This window comes from Phalacrocorax aristotelis, chromosome 1, assembly GCF_949628215.1.
Source record: "Phalacrocorax aristotelis chromosome 1, bGulAri2.1, whole genome shotgun sequence".
Classification (NCBI taxonomy): Eukaryota; Metazoa; Chordata; class Aves; order Suliformes; family Phalacrocoracidae; genus Phalacrocorax; species Phalacrocorax aristotelis.
The window spans coordinates 132,089,139-132,106,976 of record NC_134276.1 but is presented as its reverse complement, the minus strand read 5'-3'; the positions used below and the strand labels follow the sequence as shown (position 1 = coordinate 132,106,976).

At 40.2% G+C, this 17,838-nt stretch overlaps 1 protein-coding gene across 1 annotated transcript; it reads right to left on the bottom strand.

The window, feature by feature from the left end:
- Window positions 1–5,463: 5,463 nt before the first annotated feature.
- Window positions 5,464–16,086, bottom strand: CD86 (CD86 molecule). Its single transcript, XM_075108396.1, has 6 exons — window positions 16,005–16,086; window positions 15,809–15,858; window positions 14,202–14,543; window positions 9,948–10,259; window positions 7,767–7,901; window positions 5,464–6,965 (listed from the first exon to the last, which is right to left on the bottom strand). The coding sequence occupies exons 2-6, from the start codon at window positions 15,852–15,854 to the stop codon at window positions 6,946–6,948; spliced, it is 855 nt and encodes a 284-aa protein (XP_074964497.1). The 5' UTR covers window positions 15,855–15,858; window positions 16,005–16,086; the 3' UTR covers window positions 5,464–6,945.
- Between the last annotated feature and the right edge of the window lie 1,752 nt (window positions 16,087–17,838).

The window sequence follows — 17,838 nt, the reverse complement described above, 5'->3', positions numbered from 1 at the left end:
TTACTTTAGGGGAAGCTGGATTTCGATGTATCAGTGTGTTATGCTGATAGAGCATTTAGGTATTTTGCTGGATAAAGCCTACTCTGCTCCTGTACTGCAGTTGTTTTTATACAGTTTCTGCTCTGGGTGTGTGCATAATATTGAAGGACTTAGCCACTGACCCAATTTAAAAAAGCCTTCCTAGTGCTTACAGTCTAACTGAATTTCTATAAAGGCATAGGTCTGCAATCTAGTTTTCACTCCTGAGCACTTCTAACCCACTCCTCTATGATTTAAAAGATGTTACGCAATACCTTTGCCTTTAAGTATATTGATTAGCTTTAAATGTGGTTGACTTAAAGCAGAAGAAGGAATTGGTTGTTACTGAGATGTTCATTATTTAAAATCATCTTTTCCAATATATCTGGACAAAGATGACTAGCCATATGATCTGTAGTTATCCATCACAGCATAATTCTGCCAGTTTCAGCAAATCCAATCTCACCAAACGCTATCTGAGACACTCTCCACACAGTAGTTAGAGAGTGGATCTTGTATCCCAGACATAGAAAGAAAATATCTGAAGAAGGAAGATCTCAGAGGTTCAGAGTCCTTCTCTCCTGGATGTCTGATCTGATAGGAAAAGCTTGATTTCTACTTCATTCACATGCTTTGTTGCCATAGGCAACTTGAGTAGTGGAAGCTGTGACCACTGATAATTCTGTCAAGAAGCTATCTAGTGATGAGGGAATATGCTACTGAGCATCTTTTCTTTCCTTGGGTTTGTCTTGGCTTTTCTTCCCACATCGAGTCTCTTGCTAGGTGTCATAATTTTTCTTCCTCTAATATATTTTTTTTTTAAATTGGTCCCTTTTTTTTCCACAGTACAAACCCTTATTATATGCTGGCTCTTTCAGATATGTTCCAGAAACCTGCTTGCTCTGCCTTTTTTAACTCAACTTCCTTGTCTCCTTTCCATGCAGCAGCATGTGCTGGGAGCTGACAAGCTGGAAAGCAGCTTTGCAGAAAAAGATCTGGGGGTCCTGGTGGACACCAAGCTGAACACTAGCTAGCAACATGTCCTTGTGGCAAAGAGGCTAATGGTATCCTGGGCTGCATTAGGAGTGTTGCTAGCAGGTTATGGGATGTGGTTCTTCCTCTCTACTCAGCACTGGTGAGGCCACACCTGTAGTACTGTCTCCAGTTCTGGGCTCCCCAGTACAAGAGTCACTCAGCAGGAAGGTTCTCTCACATCTTCCTTATCTAACTGGTCATTCTAAGTGTTGGAATGCCAGACAGAAGCATCAGGTCCTTTATCCATCCATTTTTTTAATCGTCTGCATAGGTTGAACTCCATAAACTTCACATTGTAAACTTGCATTCTAGAGCCTTAGTCACTTTTTATCGCTTCTTTTCTATTTCTGATATTTTAACATCTTTTTTGAAATATGACTTATGGATCTGGATACAGTAATGCATCTAATAGTGCAAGGTAAAGAAGTAATCTCTCCTCTGCTTCTCTGTCATAGTCCCATTCCCATACCCGCAGTGACTGCATTAGCCCTCTCAGCTGTGAAACAGACTGCAGTTCTGGCAAACTGAAAGCTGTATGGTGCGTCCTAAGACCCGTGAGAAAAGTCTCTCTCAGACTGTGGATTCTGTAATACTTGTAGGACAGAGGGAGGGAAAAGATGAGAAAGGGTGTAAGAAGAAGTTATTAAGGTGGTAGAGAGGTTCTGAGTTTTGAACATTCTGAAAACGGAGAAGTTTCTCTTGCTAACAGCAATAGAATTAGGCTAAGGAAAGCTTTAGGATATTATTCCGAAACAAACTAGTTATGCTTTTGATTTAACTTCTGTGTTTCAGAAGAGGGTGGGCAATATACATAGTTCACAGCTGTCCATGCATGTATGTAACTGCAATTTGAGCTGTTCTCACATCATCTTTCCATTTTTTTCCTATTTCTATGCCCTTCTGAAATAATAAGCGCTGCTTATTAGGAATGGGTGGCTAGGCATAATTTTAATGAGTTTGTGTATGCAGGTCTCAGCATCAAGCCCACACCACACAAGTGCAGGAAAACTTGATCTTGCATATCTGCCGTAAAATTCACAAGTATGTAAGGGGGCATGGCAAGTCAAGAACTGTGAGAATATTCGGGATTTCAGGACTTCTGTGCAGAAGCTGTCCTCGCTATTGGCAATGGCAGACAGCTGCCAGAACCTATTACTTTGTGGCATATGTGACGCAGGGGGTTGTGCCTAGGCTCTCTACTTGATGCATGTGCATTTCCTGTTGCAATCCAGCCTGGCGTGTCACTCTTCCTTACACTTCCTCAGCCCTCCTTCATTTCTTCTCCCCACTTTCTTTTCTTTCACCAGCTTTCCTGCCTAATTTTATTTTTTCTCTTGAGAACCTTCTGGTAGCCAGCCTGAGATCAGAAAACATCTTCTATAGACCCTTCCCTGCCCCACTATTATGGCCCTTCCAGTGCTGAAGATGGGAAAGTGAAGAGAGACCAGTTATTAATTTTGACAGCCCAGCATTTCATCCAGTGTAGATAAGTATTTAATACCCATTTTTTTTTTCTTTTTTCCTTCTGAGTTTGGAAAGGAGGGAGAAAGATAATTTGAAACCGAAACTTAGAGGTAGTACACACAAGAACTAGATTTCTTTAATAGAATTGCAATATTTCTGTTGTCAAATGTAACCTCCAGTAGCAAATAATTCACCTGAAGAGGAAAAAGCCCACTAAGGGACGTTTGCCATGAGATGGTTTGTTAATGGCAATCCCCTCAGAAGTGACCATGGAATATTCTGGAAATGCAACACTTCACTGTCGCCTTGTCTGTTAACCACAGGAAAGTATTGCTTGTTGCAGTAGTGCTGGCTGACATTAAGAAATCTGCAATAAAACTAACTGACTTTCCTCTTCACTAATGTCCTGGATGATGGGAGCAAGTGTACCCTTAGCAAGTTTAAAGATGATAAAAAACTGGGAAGGGTGGCACACCAGAGGGTTGTGCTGCCATCCAGAGGGATCTCAAGAGGCTGGAGAAATGGGTAGAGAGGAACCTCAGCACAGGGAAATTCAAAGTCCTGCACCTTGGGAGGAATAATCCCGTGCACCAGTAGAGGCTGGGGCAAACCATCAGAAAAACAGCTTTGCAGAAAGGGACGTGAATGGCCTGGTGGACAACTTGAAGATGAGGCAGCAGTGCGCCCTCGTGGCAAAGGCAGCCAACAATATCTGGGCTGCATCAGGGAAAGCATTGCCAGCAGGCTGAGAGGTGATCCGTCCCCTCTACTTAGCACTGGTGAGGCTCCACCTGGAGTCCTGTGTCCAGTTCTGGGCTCCCCAGTACAAGAGAGATATCAACATACTGGAGAGAGTCCAGTGAAGCACCACAAAGATGATTATGGGACCGGAGCATCCCGCATTCTGAGGAAAGGCTGAGTGAGCTGGCACTGTTCAGCCTGGAGAATAGAAGCCTCAGGGAGATCTCATCAATGTGAATAAATGCCTGGGGAGGATGCAAGAAAGACCGAGTCGGGCTCTTTTCAGTGTAGCACAATGACAGGCCCAGAGGCAATGGGCACAAACTGACACCCAGGAGGTTCCCTCTGAACATAAGGAAACTTTATTTTACTGTGAAGGGTGACTGAGCCCTGGAGCAGGTTGCCCAGAGAGATCATGGAGTTTTCCTCCTTGGAGGTATTCACAGGCTGTCTGGACATGGACCTGGGCACCTTGCTCCAGGTGACCCTGCTTGAGCAGGGGTGTTGAACTAGCCAATCTCCCTAGGTCCATTCCAACCTCAACTATTTTGTGATTCAGTGCTGGTTAATCAGTGAACCTGAAACAATCTGTCACAACAATCTTTCAAGTCTGATGACAGGATTTTACCTTAGGGCATTGGATACTAGGTTAACACACCGTTTCCATTTCTTTGTTAGCATTTTCTGAAATTTGTAATGTTACGTCTAAAAATAAAGGAATGGTGTTTTTAAGTTAAGCTGTTATATGCCATGGTATGTAGCGGATATATGCTCATTTGTTTGCTTGCTATGTTTATAGAGTCACTAAATGACTGAAAGCATGCTGTCAAAGAAAAAACTACAAAGTGGGTGAGAAGATAGCCTGGAAATCTGAATGTATTCATATGGAGAACAAAAGTGCTGGCACATCAGCTATGCTTTTCGTGTGCCTTGCTACTGTGCTCATTACATTTGCTAGCGCAGAGGATTAATGCATTTGCACAGACAGATACAAACTAAGATTTTTCCCTGGAGCCCATCTGCTTTTTGTCACCTTACCTGTCTTTAATTGCAGGAGGGAATTAGAGTTGATTTTAAGAGCAAGAAAAGAAAAAGTAGAGAACTTGATGAGGTAATAGAAGGAGGTTGGCAGCCTAAAGTAGAGGGATGGCAAGGCAGGAAAACAAAGAATTCACTGATTAGGAACGAATTAAGGATGGAAGGGAGCTGTGGAAAGATAAATCTAACCCACCATGTGACTACTTCTACTAGCTACAGCTGCTGATAGTGATAGTAGACAGTGGATTGGGGTGAAAAGCCCCCTCAGAGGTACTAAGACTTGTTGCAAAAACTGATTAATTTCCAAGGGCTAGGAATTTATTTTTTTTTGTGCTAAGTGAATGTGCTAGAGAAGAACTCTGGAGTCCTAGCATAGGATTTCCAGATACCTTACCCATTGTGGACAAACTAGTTGTTATTTTTTTCCTAGGGACAAACATGAAAAGTAGTAATGTTTTTTTTTCCCCAGTGCATAAAGCTGACCAGATAAACAGCACATAGGGATTTAGGGACTAGTAAGAGAGTTCTGAGACTGAGAGTTCAAGAGTGTGTGTGTACATGTGTGAATCTAGTCATGTGGAAGACAAAAGACCCACAAGGCTTGTTGTTTGGGTAGGAGCAAAGTAGGGTTTAGCTATTGTTCTGATGACCTCAATGTGGGTATTTGAGGTGGATGACTTGAGTAGAAAGGGAAAATGTTGAAAAAATTAACTGAATTACAGCATATGTTTAAGAAAAGCAAGAGACCACATAAATCTAGCTAATGTCTACCTGATTGAGTATACCTGATAGTTTAACCCGTGCTTTATTTAAGGAACCAAATGTTAATCAAGATTTAGAGAAGATTGTGACCCACCTGTGATGTATTTGACAACCTGCAGCATAGAATCAGAAGGCCAAATTTTCAGACTGGAATTTTGTATGTACACTTTGAGGTGTATAGGTCAATAAACCAAGGAGGTATGCATACCCAGAGTTGTGCACATAAATCCAGCTCCATGAATGAACACATGAAACCTTCAGTTGTGCCATTCTTGGTCACTGCAGCAATATTGTTTTTATTAATTTGCTTCCAAGAAATAATTCTGGGAGTGTTTCCTCCCTAAGAACACCAAATGTTGGTATTCCCCAATATACTGCTTTAATGGCAAGAGAATAAAACACCAACACAGAAAAAGACATGTATTTTAATAAGTCATTAAATAAGTTTGCTAGCAAATATAAACTTTTACATTAAAAATAAAACCTTTAACTTTTAATAACATTTGAATGATATTAATCTGACTGAAAATATTTGGAATGTTAGTGTAATAGCTTAATAAACTGACTCCAAAATGGTTTAGCTAACTCAAAAGGACACACACATTCTCTCATGTACTTGAAAATGGAGTAAAAATGGAGGTGGAATCTAGTGACTCACAACATAATTTAACAGAAAAGAATATTTGTACCCAGCAGTAATCATAGAGAATTTATGTCCCCAGACTGCAACTCTGAGCTGAAATTTGTCTTGAGATTGTGATGCTAATGTCCCTGCTCTTGCTAAAAATGTCAGACCTACAAACACAATCAAGACCTCAGAAGAACTTTGTCTTAATTCTGCTGCATTCTTCCTCCTGAAAGATGTCAATGCTGTTGAAGAATATAAAGTGCAGAGATTGTTCAATATTGAAGAACTGGCACATTTTGAGTGAAAAGGAGAAAATTTTCTGAAAGGTAAAACTAATTCTACAGCTGAGCATACCATAGCATATGGATTGCTCTATCTTCAAGGTTTGAAGCAAAATTAAGAAAGGGAGAACGCAGTCAACCAAACTGGAATGTGACCTACTTATATAATATTTTTTCATCATCTGCTTAGCTTAATTCTGTATATTTAGATTTATACACACAAGTGATACATCATGCTTTCATTTTCTATCCCTGCATCCACCTGAACAACTAGTATAGCATCCAGTCAGAATACAGAGGAACAAAATGGGAGGTAATAATTGTCTAGTCATATTAAGCTCAGATGGTAGTAAAAAAACACGTTAAGCCAACCAGAAATTATGTTTAAAGCAAGTCTTTCCTCCAGGTGATTTCTAGTTTCAGATACCTGATAGGGATTGCACAGCTTTTCTCAGAAGGTGGGCAAGTGCCCTGAAGTTCCTCTTTCTGCTGTGGAGCTTTACAAGTAAGTTACTGGTACAAAGCCACACTGGCTCTGCTGAAAGCATTTGTGGCTCACGATTAATAGCCTGTCTCTGGTCGCGTTTCCAGGGATGGTTATGATTCACAGATTGTGGACTAACTCTTTCAATTTCTGAGACATTCCCTTCTATAACCCTTGTAGCTCTGCTTTCTTCATTGACTCAGGATTTTACAATGTCACAGTGCGTACTGCAAGATACAGCAAAAAGACAGCCATGTAGACAGGCAAAGTATCACATTTACTACCATTCTGGAGCAAAAATAAAAGCAGAGAACACTGGACAGTGGATTTCAGCCATCAGACAAAAATGTTGCATGTTGTTCTGCAGGATATCTGGGGAGGATTCTTGTGCTGGCAGAGCATCTAAGAGTATGGGACCTCAGGCCTTGCTATGTGCAGAGGTGGTTCCCAGTCAGCAGTCTGGCTGATGGCCTCAGTTTCAAGCTGGAAAGCTTCTAGACTGCTAGACTGACACCTAAAATAGATTAATATGTGATTTACAGGAACATGAGAAATAAAAGTTGAAAAAGAGTTGATAGTAAATGTCCAGTTATCTTAGGATTCAGAAAAAGAATGAGGTGGGGCTCAAGACCCTTGGCTGTCTAAGGAAACAGGACTGACTGTGAGGAATGCGTTTCCCTGTTGCTACAAGGAATGATAGATTCTGATGTCAGCATCAGGATCCTTTCAGTGCAGAATACACCTTGGACCGCTGAGACCTAGTCTTGGAACAAACTAGAGAAATGCAATGCAAAGATTGAATTCTGTTCCTAATACAAGATGATTCTTCTAGTCCAGTGTTGTGCCCTGTGGTGGAACAATGCCTTGATCCTTCAGCTCTGTGTTGACGGAGATACTTGCACCTGACATCTCATCCCACCCCCAGCTCCACCTTTCTTATAAATGGTGATGGACAAGGAGGACTTATAGAGTTCAATGATTTTAGGAGCTAAATCTACCAAAAAAACCCCACTCAAACCCAGAAAAAAAGGATGAAACTGCAGGAAAAAGAGGTAAGCTGGTGCCATGGCAGTCTCACAGAGCACAAAGAAGAGGGAGAAGTGGATCCTAGGACAAGACAGAGGATAAATGTTTTGACTTGCTGCTGGATGGACGAAGTTTTTGCAGGAACTAAATTGTCCAAGGAAGTTTAGCTTAAGTCCAGCGTGAAACCTAACTTTCTGACAGTGGCCTGAATGTAGGTAAAGGGATGATTACAAAGAGCAAAGCCTGTGACTTGAGGGATGGTATAGCTTAATTGGAAGTAATAACTTACTCTGGTTGGTAGATGAGATATTTCTGTTCTTCTTCAATATCACCAAACCCAGAAGAAATGTGATCAGTACAATCACAGCTATAAGTGGGCCAAAGAAATTTATCTTCGCTTGCTCCATTTCTTCCCTCTGTATCTCTAAATAAGAAAACAGAGGAGATACACACAGCAAATATTTAATTTGGTGACAATTAGCTTAAATAATCTATCCCAAAGTTATGTGAATTAGAAGTTTAGGGAAAGGCCCTCAGCATCCTTTGCTTTTACGCTGCTTTAATAGAGTCAGTAAGTCACTATCCACATTGCTTTATTTCTATTTCCAATAACTAGCAAAACTCCCAGGTCTTAATGGCCACTTCAGCAACAGCAGGGCAAAGTACTCTTTCTGAAGTTTGGGTAACATGTGAGAGATCAGCAACTTAATTAATACAAGAGCCTACGAGGCAGCTATTGTGCTAATGCTACTCTGTGCTACTGTGCAAGTTTGAAGAGCCTGAGATATGTTACTACTTGGTGTCTGTTGGAAATGATGTTCAAAGCCTAATGAAATGCTGTAAGGGATATGAAAATAGTAGGGAATGCAAAGGAGTTTCCCCTTATTTCTGGTTATTGTGCTTTTGAGATTCTGGGTGCTAGGGTTAGCAACTGATAGAGCGTCAGTTACCGCCAAACAAAATTTTTGTTTATGTGGAGTTCTTAGCTTCTTACCCACCATCGCTGCTTATCAGGTGGCTACTTTCATAAAGCCAGGGAGGAAAGAGGAGGATGCAGCACTATAGCTAATATAGCCATGTTAACATTCATGAGCAACGTGTAGAGCTGTGCAAACCTCAGAAGACTTCTGTATTGCATTTTAGTATCATTTAAAAATCCCAGAATGTAAGGACATCAGAGGCAGTTTGCCGTATCTAACATTGATGACTTAACCCTTTAGCTAAATTTATATGAAGAAAACTGCACTGTGGAACTTTTTTCAGAATGAGTGGCAAGCTTCTTTTACATCTGCAGTAGTAAGGTGCATGCCTGTACTACCCTAGTAGGCTTTCCTGCAATGCTACCATTCCCTCTTGGCTCCCTGTTCTGTCAGTTGAAGCACAGCTCTCCATCTTCAATGTTGTCTAATGGAGACATGGGCAAGCCAAACAAACTTGTGACCAAAATGGGAATTGTCTTTATTTTGATGTGCTTGTGCCATAGCTTATGAATAAAAGTATATCAAAGGTTTTCCTGTCCCAGGAGGTAAATAAAGTACAGCTTCAGTTTAAAGAAAGGATCAGTCATGTGGAACCCTGACATAATCCAGCAGTAAAGTCTTTAAAGTCTAATTGGAACTCAGGTCCCCAGCTGTTTCTTGCAAGAGGTATCTAAAAAAAGACGCAATCTCAGAAGAAAAAAATCCCCAAATAGTCATTTTGGAATGCATACTTCATTCTGCCAAATGATATGAAAACCACCAGGAGTGCCTCTAAGACTAGTCAAAGTTTCATGGCCTTTACACTTAAACTCAGCACAGTCTATTTGGCAGTTTGTGAGCCAAATCTGGTCCAAGGGACTATTCTTTCTAGCCTTCTACATTTCTGTGAGGAGTCATTAAGAATAGCAGCTCAGCACTTAGACGTCAGAAAAAAAAATTTTACTGTCAGGGTGGTCACACACTGGAACAGTTTGCTGAGAGGTTGTGGGAGATATTTAGAAGTCAACTGGATAAGGTCTTGCACTACCTATTGACCCTGCTTTGAGCAGAGCAGTTGAACTATATGATCTCCAGATGCCTGTTCCAACCTCAACAGTTCTCTGATTCTGTGAAGTGGCAAGCTCTTTTAACAGCTGTCACCTCCAGATACTGGTTGCTGCCTAATCCAGGCATCCAGGTTGCTTTGTTGCTACTGCAGCAGCATCTAGGGAGGGGATGAACAGGGCTGTGTTCTGGATTGTGTAGCAGTAACCTTCCTTCTCTGTGCCCTCTCCTGGCTCTAATAAGACTTCCCATATGAAAGGAGTGGGAATTTGGTGGCCGTGGCTGTTGGTGAACAGGATGGAGAACATACAGCCCTTGTAACCAACCCCTACTGCTACTTCAGTTTTATTCCCTGCCTTGACTATGCTGCTATCTGTGATCAGCTCTACTGCAACGTGCTTTGCTCCTACCCATGCAAAAATTGGAATGGGCAAATGGAGACTCACCTATGGCTAGCGGCACTGAGACAAGGCTCCCCAGCTGCTCTCCAAGGTGAAGCAAGCAGCTAATATTAGTGAGAGTGTTCATAGTAACTGGGATATTCAGCTTGCTAGTAACATTGTACAGCTTTGTTACAGCATCCTGTGAAACATTCATTTGAGACATAAGCCTGGATGTTGTGTTTTCCTGTGAAATTAGCCAAGTCATCTGCTTGGGCTCTGGATAACCTCCGCTGGAAGAACAGGAAAGATTCAAGTATTCGTTGGGCTTTAGTTCCCCAGTGTGCAGCCTTGCTATCTCAGGTTGACTATAGTTGGCTGAAATAGACCAAAGAGAAAGCATTATGAGTCAGACATACCACATCTCATGACAGTTCCTGCCAATTATTTAAGATTTTGAGGCAGAAGCAAGTCTAAACAATTTTCTTAGGAAAACAATGGGAGTCCCAAGAAGGGTTTGTTGTGGTTTTGGTGTACATATAGACCTGCTGCTCCTTGTCCTCAAGGTATTTCAAAAGCATAAGTTTGATCAGCTAGACAATGGACCTCTGTCTCTCCCACCTCCTTTCGATCCATTGACACCTCAAAATAATCAAACCTGGCCTGCTTGCAGGTCAGTGCTTAAGCACAAAATGGGAATGGGACACAGTGCTGCCTACTCTTGACCTCTTGATTAGGTAAGGGGAACACCACAAACTTATAACTGTGAAATGTAGAGAAAGACATAATCTGAGGGACTTCAGATGGGGTAGGTTGGAGGTCCAGTGCTGTCATAAGTAGAAATATCCTTGGTGTCTATCAGTATTATGAGTAAACATTTTGCAGTAATTCACTCAACTTTATGGTAGGCCTCCCTTAGCTCGGCTTTTTATGTGGAAGTGACTACAGTACAAGTTTTTTACTTTGTGTCATTGGATACTCATCTCAGTCAATGAAAACCAGACCTGTTGCTTTAAGAAGTCAAGTTTCCCCGTCAAGAAATAGTTAGTGAAACAGGATTGGAAAGAGTTATTTAAACATAAAATATGAATGATAAATGCAAGCTTTTAACAAATACTCTCTGTTAAATAATCTCCCAAATATTCTCAACCAGGATTTGTTTGGTTGAAAGATTATAGTAGAAATAGTAGACTATAATGGAAAAGGAGAAGGGGAGTATGTAGTCATAATACTGACTGCACACTGGCATACATCAAGGTAAAAAACAAACAAAAAAACCCCAAGAAACAGACTGAAGACTTCACCGAAAATGCTTCATTATTTTAGTGCCAATAAGAGTAAAGACAATATGGAGAAGTATTGGAGAAGGGGGAAAGGATTCTTAGAAAAATACGAGCCTAAGAGGGTCTAGCTCTTTTGCACACACACTCAATGTGTTGGATCCAGGCTCTAATCCTTGGCCTAGTGAATTCTTAATATGGATGGATGAAGAAATATGATGTTGCTTTTATTTGCTCTATCCCAACACACAGAGAGTAGGATTTGCTTAGTCACTTAAATCCCCAAGAGAGTCCCTGGCTGTGAATTCAAAATGGAAAAAAGCCCCACCTTTTTTATACCCCAAAATTTAGTTAAGTTGTGCCTCAGAAGAGCTCAAGCTTCCACTTTGTCCTCAAGATATGACTTGCTTAGCTGACTGCTCACTCCAGCTTTTGGTCTGCAGTATTTATTCTCTCCTCGGCATTTTATAGGGAGGGCAGAAATGAAATCTATGGCTGTGAAACTTGCCACATCTTCCAAGTGATTTAAGAGTTTCAATCTTACTGACAGTAAACAAGTGGAAATAGTGGAATATACCCTGATCAAAGCACTTCTGTTTTATGGCTTCTGGAACCTCAATTTACTGAAAAGTGATGTTGGTTGCATGCAGAATGTGGGCTACGTATATGTGAGCTTTGGACTGTCAACAGGAAAACATGGTTCAGGAAGTCTTTTGTATTTAAAGATAACATTACTTCCAAAAAGGCTTTGGGCTTAGATTTAAATACCTCAAGAGACAGTAATCCATCAAGCCCTTAATATTTTTCTCATTGGCTTAATCACTCTATCTGGTTTTGTTCTATATTCTAAACTGACAATGTGCCTTACTTCTCACTTGCTTCCAGCCACTGATTGTTTTTATATCTTCACTGAATTAATTAGCCATTTTTAAAAATATCTAGAATTCTATGTGTATTTCAGGTTCCCACAATCTGAAAACAAGACTCTTCTGAGTCTTCTGTATTATAAAGTAATCAGACTGATGTTTTAATGGCTCTAGTTGGACTGTATTTTTTTCCAGCCTTTGGATAACTCTAGTAGAGCTTTTCTTCATGCTTTTAACTTTTTCAACATCCCCTTTAGAATGAGGACTCAAACTGTTAAGTCTCTATTCTGACATCAGTTTCATTCACAAGAGTTTGAACAGCACATATTTTGAAATAGCTTCCCTAGTCTCACCTACTTCCCTTATTGATCCATCCAAAGGAAGCACTAGAGATGTTATAGCAGCAGAATTTCCAGTTAAACTGTTTGGCCCCATGGTCCCTACCTTGCTGTTTTAAGAGCCAAAGCTTTCTGTTGTGAAGCCCTCTGTTCTTTCTGGAGAAGGATCTGTGTTCATCATTCTCATATAAATCATCCTGTCTGTACACAATACATATAATACAAGTATATCTATTTATATATTGTCCTATTGTAATACATATAAATAACACATATAAACTGTATTAGAAGGTACTTCAGTATTTCTGAATGGGCTTAGTCACCAAGTGATCTAGATAGCTTTGTGTAAATGCCCTATCATTCTTGTACAGCACTCAATCTTTCCTATGTACATTTTAAGTGTGACACACCATACTACAAAAAACCCTCTATGTATGATATGAAATTCTAATTAAGAAACAGTAGGTAAGCACAGGTACATGTCAGCATTTGTATTTTTCTTCTGATTATATTATGATTTTTTAAAAAATATGATTTTATACTGTTCCTTCCTTTGGGAGCTTATGGAACAGAGAGCCATTTGGAACACAGCAGCACATAGTTTAAAACAGTCTTCCTAAGTTAAACCTTAAAAGATCTAGGAGAGTTTTATTGCCTAAGTATGAGACTTCAATAGCATGTTGCTCAGATGTTGGCTAAGCTGATAACTGATTTAACTGCTTAAAACAACTGAACAGTTGATGCTAAACATCTCCTAAATTGGAGGCCTTGATACTGAGTGCACATTATGAGTATCTGAGTTCTAAAACTTTTCTGAAGATACTTATCAAGTAGATTCTGGGAGTATCAAGATTAACAATCTAGGTTTTCTTTCTGTGGATCCAGGGAACACTTGCTGGTAGCACAAAGCTAAATAGGCTCAGACATCCTGGTACTTCATTTTTGGCTGCTGTTACACATGGCCTGTTCTCTTTTGAAGCAGTATGCTGAAGCCTGAAAACACCAGTGGAAGTTAGAAGCTGTTATTATTAATGACTAGCATTATCATAATGGCAGAGAGAACACAGGCATATGGACAAAGCATTACTAACAGAACAGTTTAAAATAGAAAAAACATTAGGAAAATATACTGGGAATTAATAAAAATATTAGAAAATATTAGGAAAAGATTGTTTCCTCACTTTCCTTTCCCTGTTAAAAGATTTGCTGCCTTTTCCTCTGATAACCTGCAAGAAACCAGATTGAATATCATCAACACATGTGTTTTTTCCTTCAGAGGTATTTTCAGTCTTTCTTTAGCTGAACATATGAATTTCTAATCTTTGACATGTGACTTGCTCTTTTCTTTATTTTCCTTGTGATTTATATGATCATAAAGTAGCTGGGTGTTTGCAGAAATCTTGTTATGTTTCAATTGTAATTTACCACCAATGATGATAACTACTGCTAGTTTTAATAGAAGGTAGTGCATCAGATGCAAATAAAGAAGTATATTTTCCAGAGTCCTAAAAGCCATAAAACTTGCAGGAGACAAGAGGAAGAAGGCAAAACGGTTTTCACTATAAAGTATGACAGGGTGGGAATAGGAATGATGCAATATTGAGCAAATTATTGCCTTATTTTCTTCTACTTCTGATTGCTTCCATATGAGCACTTTCCATTCAGAGCTGAGGATTTTCTATGGAGAATGCTTTTATCCATCTTTAGAAATTGTGCTCCAGTGCAGGTACATCTTCAGTGGCTTGGGGACAGCACCACACATTTCTGGACTAAAGAAAGTGGCAGAAAACCCCCCAGAACTCTCCGACCAGATGACAGTTAGAGGAGATTACTTACCAATGATGTGCAGTAAGCACTCAGATGTGTGTATGACCTTTGATGATCCTTTATCTTTCTGCTGTATAATACATGTATAATGTCCCTCGTCCACAATTCCTGCATTTAACAATTGCAAGGTCCATTTGTCTATATCCATCTTGGTGCGATTTATGTATTTAGGACTAAGGTTATCGTGTTTTTCTTGGCCATGGTATACTTCATGCACCACTTCCACAGAGTCTTTTTGCCAAAAAACTCTTAAATCCTTTATTTCAATTTCCTGAGAGTTTGGAAAATAGCAGGATAGGTATGCAGTGTGATTGAGAAATGACTTCACTTGATGCACACTGGCAGCAATACCTTAAACAAAGAGAGAGAAGAAATTAAGGTTTCCATCAGCTACAAAAGAATACCAAGTATTTGCACTCACAGAGGCAATACTTAACAACAATAGCAATAAGAACATCAGCCTTTAGACACAAATTCTCCCACTAGGTATGCCAGGACACATAGTTCTTCAAACTGACTCACTTAGTCTTGTGGAGTTCAGTCATAAAACTGTTTCTTATTTTTCTTCCTATATTTTACTTTCCAAGGAAGGCCTACGACACAGAGGTTGCAGGTGTCTGTATTTTAGAAGACTTATCTGCAGGGAAAAGGTCCAAACCATTCTTGTAGGTAGTATCCTGAGTTTAACAAGTCTTCCACAAAGGAGATAGTTGCACAATTTCTTTTAAAAAAGTTGAGTTCATTCTCCTAATAAAATAACACGGCATTGCAGTTTTGAAGAAAATGTGCAGTGCATGCTGTGTGGTAAATGTTGGTGACCAGACAGTCAGAAATAGGTGAACACTTTCAGTCTCACTGAAGAATTAATCTAAAATTTAATGACAAATTAAATGTCAGATTTAACTGTTCTGTAATTAATCTAGAGTTTAATGACAGATTAAATGTCAGGTTTAACTGTTCTGTTGCTGATCTGTGTCAATAAACACAGTTATGCCTTCATGCAAAGAAAGCATGAACTGTATTACACAAGGGATGATTTTTCTCCTGCTTTCATCAGTGCATGTATCCATTATTATGGGTGGCAATGGGCCGGGAGGACTGTCTTTTATTGGAATGAGAAATGCAGTCCTCTGTCCCAGAAGGTACAAACACCTCTGCTGTGTTCAAAAGGAGGAGGAGATTTACAGTCTCTCCTGGCGCAAAGATTTGACTGCTCTTCCAGAGCACCAGACTGCAAAATGATCTTTGCAGCTGCCTAAAACTCCAGTTGTCCCATATCAAACTGTCAGTTTTCAATTTAATACTGCTCTTCTCTGTAATATACAGAGGTGATATACACACATTTTAAAGATAGATTTAAATCGAAAATTTAAGAGCAACATAAAATACGTGTAATGTAAAGATATAAAGTTGAAGAGAGAAAGTACTTACTACATATTTTATAGAGTCCCTACACACAATTTAAATACATGTCACATAGGCTATATGACCTTGATTGCTCAACAGAAATTATTAATTACTGCTCAGGAATGAGATTCTTAGTGGATGAGAAAGTATCACACAGCAGGACACAAATAATCAAAACAGTTTTTACAATTAAAAAATGAGCCGTTTACCTGGGAGAAGTATCATAGCATAAAGGAAGAATATGCAGACCTCCATGACGCTGTGAGAAGGAAGAGTGAAAGAAATATGTTAGAGGTTGAAAATGCTCCAGTAACTTCTCCAGTGCCTTCTCCAGTACTCCCAAAGAAGTGGTAAAACAAGAAGTAGTTTGAGTGCAAGAGAGATGATTGAGAAAGTTAATCTCACCTTTTCACATGGACTGGTGCAAGGACTTCTGTGTGCTTCACAGCCTTTAGCAACAAGAAGCAAGCGATGACAGATGTCTGGTTTACAGAGAAGGTGATGTGGCACAAGAGTACTGCAGACAGGGTATGCCATGGGAAGAACACAGAGCCCCCGGGGTGCACAGGACAGGATGAGTACCCAAAAAGTCTAGTGCGGAGGAAAGAGGAATGGGGAGCATGCTTGGCCCAGCACTGTGGGGAAGAAGATGGGGGAATTGAAAGTAGAGGGGGAGGAGAGGGTGACACAGAAGGAGGAGGTGGGGGAGATGGCATGATGTCGTCAGCTACCAGAAGTGTGTGATGAAGTGTGTGACCTTCAGTTTTGTAACAGGAACCTATCCTTCAAAACAGTAAAAGATAACTGAGAGAAATCCTATATGGTTTAAAGAGTTGAGGCTAAACAGCACATAATTTATGTTCAAGAAAAACTGGTATCTGTTCAGAAAAAAAGAGAAGAAACTGTATGACTCATCTCATAAGCAAAACACTTCTATGGCTGCTTGGGTTCATGTGGTACAAGGGTTTATAATCCTGGTGAACACCCAAATGTAATTCCCATGACATTCCCATTTCCCACTGGTGAGAGAATAACACCTGCATCTGACTGGCCTGAGGTTGCTGTTTTGCATTTTAGCAGCACCTTTGTGTTTTTCCTGTGCCTTTTCCATATATTTTGAGAAGCCTCCACACCACCCCTGCCAAGGTCCTTCACTCTCCTCTTTTAAACAGCTCCAAATTTTATTGGAGCAGATGTAAAAGCTCTTCAGAGCTCTTCAGCTCTCATACTATTTTTAAACCAGTAAGATTGCTGTCTGCTGTCCTGACTACTAGTACAGCTTTCTGATGGTTTCCCATTTTTTGTCATGTTTTATTTTAAGCTGGTACACTTGGGGCTTTGCCTTTACTCCAGGTCTTTGGGAGCAAAAGTCTCTTCTGTTTAATACAGAATTCCCCTCAGTCCACTGATGTGTTTTTTGTGTGTGTATTGTAACACACAGAACTGTGATAGATGTTTTTTCCAGATCAGATTCATCCTGCCTTTTCTTAGGAAAGGGAAGAAAGAAGTCCAAATGTCTTAGAGGATATAGATAATTTTCTTTGTGATCCACCTGCTGTAGCAGAAGAGGAGGGAGGGCTTGTGGAGACTCCATAGTTGTAGAGGTCATTCGCTTTCTGCTTCTCCCACCCTACTACATGGTGAACAAGGGGTTTTCCTCCTAGGCTGGGCCCCACTGAATTAAACCACACAACTGATTGCCTAAATAAAATTGCCCATGCCAAGCCACCAAAAACTACAGAAACCCCTTCTCAGCAGTCATATATCCCTCCTGTGAATAAGAATTTTTTCTTCCAGTCAAGTAAAAAAACCAAAAGATAGCCTTATTTTTTTGATCCAGTGCGGGTTTGTAAGAGGAGAAATTAAAACAATTTAGCAACTGGAAACATAAGTGAAATAGAGAGATTGTACTGCAATAGCTAGGCATGTTTTGCATTGACTGCCTCAGCAGCAAAGACCAAAACCGGAACTGAAAGTAAGAGTGAGAGAGAGAAATAAAACCGAGGCAAAAATACCAGATAACACTGCTTGCCTTTCTTTATGGGTTGGATTTGGATCTGTGAGGACAGAAGTCTCAAAGATCCTACATGGTTTCCTGGCTGCAGTCTTCCAGGAGAAGGCATGTTGCTGGGGATGGCTGCATGAAGAAGCATCCTGTGACTCTGCAGAGGGGTGTACACCCACATTCCCTACTGGGGGAGGTAATTGAGTATGGCAAGCTGCTTCTCTTCCGTGAGAT

Coding starts and splice junctions, on each gene's coding strand:
- CD86 (XM_075108396.1), bottom strand. CDS start 15,854: ATGGAGGTCTGCATATTCTTCCTTTATGCTATGATACTTCTCCCAG. Junction 10,260..14,201: donor GTGCTTACTGCACATCATTG/GTAAGTAATCTC, acceptor GGTCTATTTCAG/CCAACTATAGTCAACCTGAG. Junction 7,902..9,947: donor CTCAGTGCCGCTAGCCATAG/GTGAGTCTCCAT, acceptor TTTCTTATTTAG/AGATACAGAGGGAAGAAATG.